Consider the following 7,542-nt stretch of genomic DNA (forward strand, 5'->3'; position numbering starts at 1 on the left):
ATTTTTTTGATAAATAAATAAAATATTGGTATTTTATTGATTTTCAAGAATAACTGACTTAAAACAAGTTCCTATAACTTGCTCAAAAGTTGCTAATTTATGTTTTAAGATATCTGCAACACAAACTACATCAAAAATACCAGGTAAGACTTTGTGTTTTTGCACACTGATCACTGTAAAAAAGCTGCTAATTACACCAATTAACTTTACAAAATCTAAAACTGGACATCTGCAATAAATAAACATTCACTCAGTGTTTGAACATCTTGATTTCATTGTAAGGATATTTTGATTTTCCCCTCATGCCCAGACGACGAGCCTTCATGTTGGGAAAGACATTCTTCATGATCTTCCCAAAGTCTGCTGCACTCAGTGGATTGTAGCCAAGATTGTCACAGTAGCTCCTGAACAAAACCAGACTGTGTTTTACATCGCTTCTCATTAAAACTAAATACATTTTCTGCGTATCTCTCTCTTTTCACCCACTTGTATTCGTCGTACACCTCTTGCTTGGGGAGGGACGTCTCCGGGTGCTCTTCCAGGTGATTGCGTATCCAGTTGAATGCATACATCTGTTGAGTACGGCTCGACGACATGGAACTCTGGTCACTGGAAAGGGGCCGAAACAAAAGAGAAATCTGGTGAGTGCGCCGAGTCCTGGACTGCTCTGCATCATTTTTCTTGCGAATACAGAAACTGTAATACCATAATCCAGCAGTAGAGGACCCCCTCTCATTCCCAGTCCAAATGGGCAGAATTTGGGGGTCGGGGTGATGAATAGATATGGGGAAACAAATGACACACAGACAGCTAGGTATAGAGCAGGAATCTAGAGATATTTCAGTGTTTTGGTTCATACTGATAATCAAAAATGATGCAGCAAAATAAATAAATAAATGTGGCGAATAGGAAATAAATCTGCCATTAAACTTGCTCAGCTTGATTTTAGCCAGTGAGCAGGGATTTGAATAGCTGGCAGAAATGACACACAGTTCAAAAATGTAAAAGAAATGGATAAAAAGGTTTCCCTGTGAGGAAGAAGCAAAGTGTTAAACTTCGGTTTGTTGTGTTTCCTACCTTTTATCACTGCCACTGCTGGGACCAGAAGGCAACTTAAGGTAGAGGTAGAGCTTTTCGATGTCTGTAAACTTCTCAACATCTTGCTGTAAAAAATGAAAACAACACAAAGGAGCGACGGTTTAAATAAACATGACATAAAAAATTACTTATTCCCGTTTGATTTGCTTCCAAATTTTTACAGAACCTGGAGAAATGTGGAGCATTTAAAGTAATTCAGAGAATTTGTATTTCCAGATTTTTATCGTTTAAGTTTTGTCCTTCCATTCGTTTTTCATTCTGTGGCCTTCCTCCCTTCCTCAGATACTTCCGTTCCCTTTTGTCCACCTTTCATTCTGTCCTTCAACATGTCCAGTCTTCCTTCCTTTTTCCTTCTTTCTAATCATCTCCTCTTTCCTTCATTCCTTTTTCCCTTTCCTTCTTTCTGTGCCCTTCTTTCCTTTCTTGCTGATGATCTGTCCTTCCTTCCTCGTGTCCATTATTGTGCCCTCCCTTTCTTCCTTCCTCATTTTCCTTTTCTTTCTTACTTCCATTTTTCTTTTTCTTCCTTATGTCCCTCAATTTTTCCTCTTTTGTCCTTTGCTTCCTTCTTTCCTTCCTTCCTTATGCTCTTCATTGTGTCCTTCCTAGCTCAATTATCTATTTCCTTCCTTCATTCCCTGTTTCATTTTTCTTCCTTATGTCCTTAAATCTATCCCTCTCTCTTTTCTTGTGTCATTTCTTTCTGTCTTTTTCTCTGATTGTATATTTGAAGCATGGCAAACTGGAAAAGTCAGTTTTTCTGTAAACATTGGTTTATTCACCTGTTCAGAACATTAAATTTAGTGTGTTGTGTTTATACAAATCAAAATAAATGTCATCTAAAATAAAACAGGACCAATTTTTACATCAAATCAGTTTCAAACAATCTAATTATACACAGATTCTGGTGTGATCTAAAGTATACTGCTCAAATAAAGGAAACATTTCACTTTAATTTTGTGTGTGGCTCCAAATCCAGGCCTCCATTGGTTAATAAATTTGATTTCCATTGATGGTTTTTGTGTGATTTTGTTGTCAGCACATTCAACTTTGTACAGAACAAAGTATTCAATGAGAATATTTCATTCATTCAGATCTAGGATGTGTTATTTGAGTGTTCCCTTTATTTTTTTTGAGCAGTGTATATTACAGCGCAGTCAAATTAAATCTGTTTAAGGAAATGTCAAGGTGATTCTAAGGTAAATTTACTGTAAATATACCATCCAGCTGCTTTAGTGTTTAAATATCAGCGACAGAAAAATACTCAAGACTGCAGAACCATCCGAGTACTCCGACTGGCCTTCAGCTGGATTTCTAAGAATGGATTCATTTCGCCTCTCACTCGTCTGTTTGCCTCTTTGTTGCCATGACAACCCAAATGAACAAGCCGTCAGCCAATCAGACGCCACGGAAAACGCCGTTTACTACGAGTCGCACATCCTGTTTGGATACGACAGCAAGCCTTATAAATTACTAAAACAAAAGGCTTCATGGGCAGATTAAAAAGTTTAAGTTTGTGGGAGAAACTTAAGCTTTTATTTTCAAATCAACCAGTTAAAAACATTGAAATATCGCTGAATGTATGAAGCAATATTCCTGGAAATATCTCTTAAAATTCTGTTAAAGGGAACAAAGAAATATTTACTGGATCGTATTTGAAAGGATATATTCTTCCTTCCTTTCTTTCTAAATTGTGACCGTTAATGTTTTACTTCTGACAAAGTATTTTAAGTATACAAGGAATGAAGGATGCACAGATAGAAGTAAGAGAGAATACAACAAAACATAGACGGAAGGAAAAAACAGAAAAAAGACAAGTAGGACACAAAGGTTAAGGAAGAGAAATAAGGAAATGAAAAACAGGAAAAAGGAAGGACGTAAGGGAGAGAGGAAGCGAAGGAAGGACACAAAGATGGAAGGAGGGATGCAAGAAATGAAGAACACAAGGAAGAAGGGAATAACATATAAAAGGAAAGACGGAAAACAAAAGGAATGAAAGTAAGGACACAAAAATTAGGAATAAAGTCTGACAATGCAAACTTGTTTTTTAAAACCTTGTTTCCTTTTCTCCATTTTTTTCCAAACCAGAAAAATAAATCAGATTAAATAATTTTCCAGATTGTGTCGGAACGGCGTTTCTTCCACTTCTGAAAGAAACACGAACGCATTCATATATTAGAGATGTTTTATTTATTTTAGTCCAGGAAACAAAAGACAGAATCCGCCTCTTCCACGTCTCAATTCATAATCGCGTCATTCGAGTCGCGTTTGATGTTTTCGCATCAGAGGAGCCAAGCGGCGGATCAGGTTTTAGGAGTAACAGAACGGAGGGTTGCCAAACTCTACGCACATCGCTCAAAATTAAAATACTTTCTATTTTATTTGTGCGACAAAAAAAATAGACAAAGCGTGATCATGTCGCTTTGATGTCACCGTTCCTGCTTTGTACAGAAAAACATCTGTGATCCACTTCAGCTGCAACAAATCCAAACCTAAATGTTCACAAATGGAGCCAGTAGAGGATTTTTCTGACTAGAAAACCTGAAAATAAACCTGCAAACGTTCATAAACAAATACGCAGAAACAGAAAGCGTCAAAAAATTTCAAATAAAAATAACTTTTATGCAATGTATAAAATATATTTGAAGATTTATACATATAAAGAGTGCACATTTGTAAAATACTGCAAAATTAGTTTAATAAGTTGATGCAAAACATTAATACATAAATTGTGTTCATTTATTCAAATAAATCTGATAAAATAATGAAGTTTAACTTTTATACTTTTATTCATAAAATTTTAAATCAAATTAAAAAATTTTAATTTTATGTAATTAAGCAAAATGTATTTATGTAAATGTATTTTAGGAGTGTTAGAACAGAGGGCTGCCAAACTCTACACACATAGGTGGAAATTAAAATACTTTTATTTTATTAATTATTAATGTATTAATTTTGTATTTATTCTAATAAATAATTAATTATTTACTAGAATTCATAAATAAATATTTATTTGATAAATAAATGTGTTATTTGAAGAAAGAAATGTATTTATTCTTTTGAATAAATACAATATATTATAAATAAAATTTCTTTGAATTTGATTTTTTAATAAAATAAAATAATAATTATAATAATAATAATAATTAAACTATAATAATTTTTCAATAAGTTAGCTTATTTGAAAAACTGCAATAAACATCAACATGTAAGGGTTAGTATAATAGTATAATGTAATATTTGTTAGTGATGTAAAATGATGAGATATTAAAGGAGTTGGGGGTCCAGATACTTACCAATATACTGTCCACTTTTGATTGTACAGATTTGCTACAATGAGAAAGAAAAGAATATCAGAACAATTTGCATCACAATCACTTTAATTTATTACAATATTTCATGTATCTCTTCTTTTTGCTCTTTTGTAAACATTTTCTTATTCCTTCCAGCTTTGAATGCTGTGAAGCTGTGCTCCATGATGTGTAACTATGGCAACAGGTTGTTGTTTTTACAAATGAGAGCAGTTAACTAGCATCTCAGACGCTCAAGTCATGCCTAAACTAGACTGTTAGCATGTCATGACATGCTAGCAGTCTTCGGTCAGGGGCCTCTTCAGAATTGTTGCAAGACTGACTGCTACTGGAGATCCCTCCTGCCTGCAGCTTCACCATTTATGATGACTCTGAAGATATTTGGATGATATGAGCTACGACAACATTTAGTTTCCTTTTGGGAGTTTTTTTTTTATATATAGAATTGAAATCAGCTTTGAAGACTTAAAAGTTTTGAATGGAGCTGCTGAAAAACTTTAAAGACAAGATCAAAATGAAGAGGAGCAGTGAGGACATCAGGATATCGGAAAAATTTGAAAAAAGAAGGAAGCGTGAGGAAAAATGGGGTGTTATTGTTGTTAAAATAATCAACAATTATCATGTAGTGAAATATTTTTTTAAAATCTGTACAGTGGATATCAAAAACTGCTTTGCAAATAGAAAGTTATTTTATTGCTTTCATTCATCAAAGGATGATGAATATTTAAAGAAATGAAGGGAAACATAATGTGGGTGGGCAATATGGATTTAAGACTTAATCACGTTATTTTGTGGCACTATTGTGATAATAAGGATTATGATAAAAAAACTACTTATTACTTAATTTTATAGGTAACTGAAAGGCTGTGACAGCATGACAGCCTTTATATCGCCACAAATATTGTTCTTTAAAAAATATTTCCATTTACAATTGGCTTCTTCACTACACCACTTACTTAAAAAGGTGATTTATATCAGTAAACTGCACAGAGTAACTGCATTTAATCATATTTTTAATGTACTGATATTAATTGATGCTTCTGGGGAAAAGGCAGTTTAGAAAATAACAAAAACAACATTTCCGATCATAAGAAAAACAAAAACAAAACAGTTTTGTTTTGTCAATAAGTGAAATTTATCTTGACAGTAAATTTAAATTCTTATAAGAATTTTTTCACAATAATTGATAATACTATAATACAATATTGTATTGTTTATCTAAGATCACCAACAACAACAAATCTCTTTTCATACCACGAACCCAACTAAATGATAAACGATTTAACATATAGTTTATCATTTATTGAGATAAATTTCTTATTACAATAATTTTGATTTATTGTTGTCACATTGTATCCCAGATGAAGATGTTTAAACCCCCATAACATTGTCTGTATTGTTAGTTTTACTATTTTTTTCCACTGTTTATTCACTAAAAGCATCAATAACTGAAAATAAAACTGAAAATATAATTAAATGCAGTTACGATTTGCAATTTAATAATACCATATCACATTCTTGATGTGATTGGTGTCCTATGGAAGCATATTACAAATGGAAATGTTCTTCAACAGCAGGTTTTTGGGTTTTGGAGGGTACAATTTTTGTAACACAGTTGCAGCCATAGAGTTACTTAAAACAGTAACAATAAATACTTCCTATGGTCACTTTTATCGTTGACACAATTAGGGGAGCACCGATAAATCCACCGACCAATAAATCGGTCCCAATTTTCTTCATTTTAGGAGTATGGTGATAGGCTGATAATCTGCTAGATGATAAATTGTCCCAAAAGTTATTTCGATAAATGATAATATTGTTACTTTATATAATATTATAACATTGTTATTACCATTTTCAAGTAATATAATGGTAATGTCATAAATAATGCAAGAACACATTCTCAGAGATCAATAAACTTTCAATTCTAATGAACATTTAACATTGGAACTGGAAGACATTTAAATATCCAAAATAAATAAACAAAACAACAGAAACAAGATATAAAATCTCTGTAAATAAAATTGTCCTTCGGTTAGTTGAGTTGAGCCTATCAGACTGAAGATTTTTTCAATAAATCATCCAAATGGAAATTATTGAACTCATGCGGTTAATTGATTTATTGCGACAAGCTGCAATCGGTGCACCCCTAATCACAAAATATCACGATAAACTTTAAATATCCATATCGATCATCCCTACCTTAAACTATCACTTTGTTTATTAACTACTTACTGAATTAAATTTACATATATACATAGAGATTGTTTTTAAAAGCATTCTATTTGGGTATTCAGTTGTGTATGCTGCACAGCAGAAATCAGGCTAAACATGTTTAAAGCAAGCACATCGTCTGATAATTACAAATATAATGTGCAGGCATGTGTGCAGCATGGTGAAAACCAGAGTCTGTGCAGCATTCTGCTTTGACACCTGTCATCATCCTGAGCATCAGCACCACCGGTGGGGTTGGTGTCATCTATTATAACATGGCCTCCTATGGCTCCATGCTAATGATCAGAGCTGCTACCAGTCCGCCTCTGCCGTCTTATTACCGCATCACCCCGAACCCGGACACCGTCTCCGGATCCCTGCATGCGTGTTCCGGTGAAGAAACCGAGGCTAGCTCGGGGAAACGCGTGTTATTCTCGGCCGCTTTGTGCAGACCACTGCCTCCCTACCTCTACCATGGTCAGATACGATGATTGTGAGGCTAGCTTTTGATGGATCAGCACCATCCTTACCAAATTGAATTCTTTATTTTGAACTGCAACGCGTTGGCCTCGGGCCCTTGGAGTCCTGGCACCAGCGCTGGAAGAGAACCTAATCCCGAGGCAGGCTTCTGACCAGGTTGTTGTTGATCATCAGCCATCGCGACGGTGGGGTGGTGGGGGAGCTTTAACAAGTAGGCCTCATTCCCCGGCTGTGCACTGCACCCGGACCCACCGCTGCCGGAGCGGCTCAGTCAGCTAGGACAGCCCCGCCGGACCCAGCGCAGAGCATGGCTACAAAAACACTGTGATAGGACCCCTCACGAAACCAAAAAACAACGAAAAAACACCAGCCGGGCATACAAAAGGCATTTCGCAGAGGTGTCTCCGCTGCTGCAAAATAGCACGCCTGCAGCAGCCAG

At 35.0% G+C, this 7,542-nt stretch overlaps 1 protein-coding gene across 4 annotated transcripts; it reads right to left on the minus strand.

Annotated features, from left to right (window-relative positions):
• Positions 1–130: 130 nt before the first annotated feature.
• On the minus strand, positions 131–7,450 carry LOC103155704 (DNA-binding protein RFX5-like). Of its 4 annotated transcripts, none has more exons than XM_016663768.1 (6): positions 7,154–7,450; positions 4,395–4,428; positions 1,078–1,163; positions 706–729; positions 487–609; positions 131–404 (listed from the first exon to the last, which is right to left on the minus strand). In XM_016663768.1, the coding sequence occupies exons 1-6, from the start codon at positions 7,279–7,281 to the stop codon at positions 251–253; spliced, it is 549 nt and encodes a 182-aa protein (XP_016519254.1). In that variant the 5' UTR covers positions 7,282–7,450; the 3' UTR covers positions 131–250. The 4 variants fall into 4 exon arrangements, with proteins under 4 accessions (XP_016519254.1, XP_016519253.1, XP_016519255.1 ...); XM_016663767.1 differs by having other exon boundaries at positions 706–792; XM_007577480.2 differs by having other exon boundaries at positions 133–404; positions 706–744.
• Between the last annotated feature and the right edge of the window lie 92 nt (positions 7,451–7,542).

The sequence above is a fragment of the Poecilia formosa genome, unplaced genomic scaffold (assembly GCF_000485575.1).
Source record: "Poecilia formosa unplaced genomic scaffold, Poecilia_formosa-5.1.2 Scaffold442, whole genome shotgun sequence".
In the NCBI taxonomy this organism is placed as follows: domain Eukaryota; kingdom Metazoa; phylum Chordata; class Actinopteri; order Cyprinodontiformes; family Poeciliidae; genus Poecilia; species Poecilia formosa.

Coding starts and splice junctions, on each gene's coding strand:
- LOC103155704 (XM_016663767.1), bottom strand. CDS start 7,281: ATGGCTGATGATCAACAACAACCTGGTCAGAAGCCTGCCTCGGGATTA. Junction 4,429..7,153: donor AAAATAAAGAATTCAATTTG/GTAAGGATGGTG, acceptor TTCTCATTGTAG/CAAATCTGTACAATCAAAAG. Junction 405..486: donor GAGGTGTACGACGAATACAA/GTGGGTGAAAAG, acceptor GGTTTTGTTCAG/GAGCTACTGTGACAATCTTG.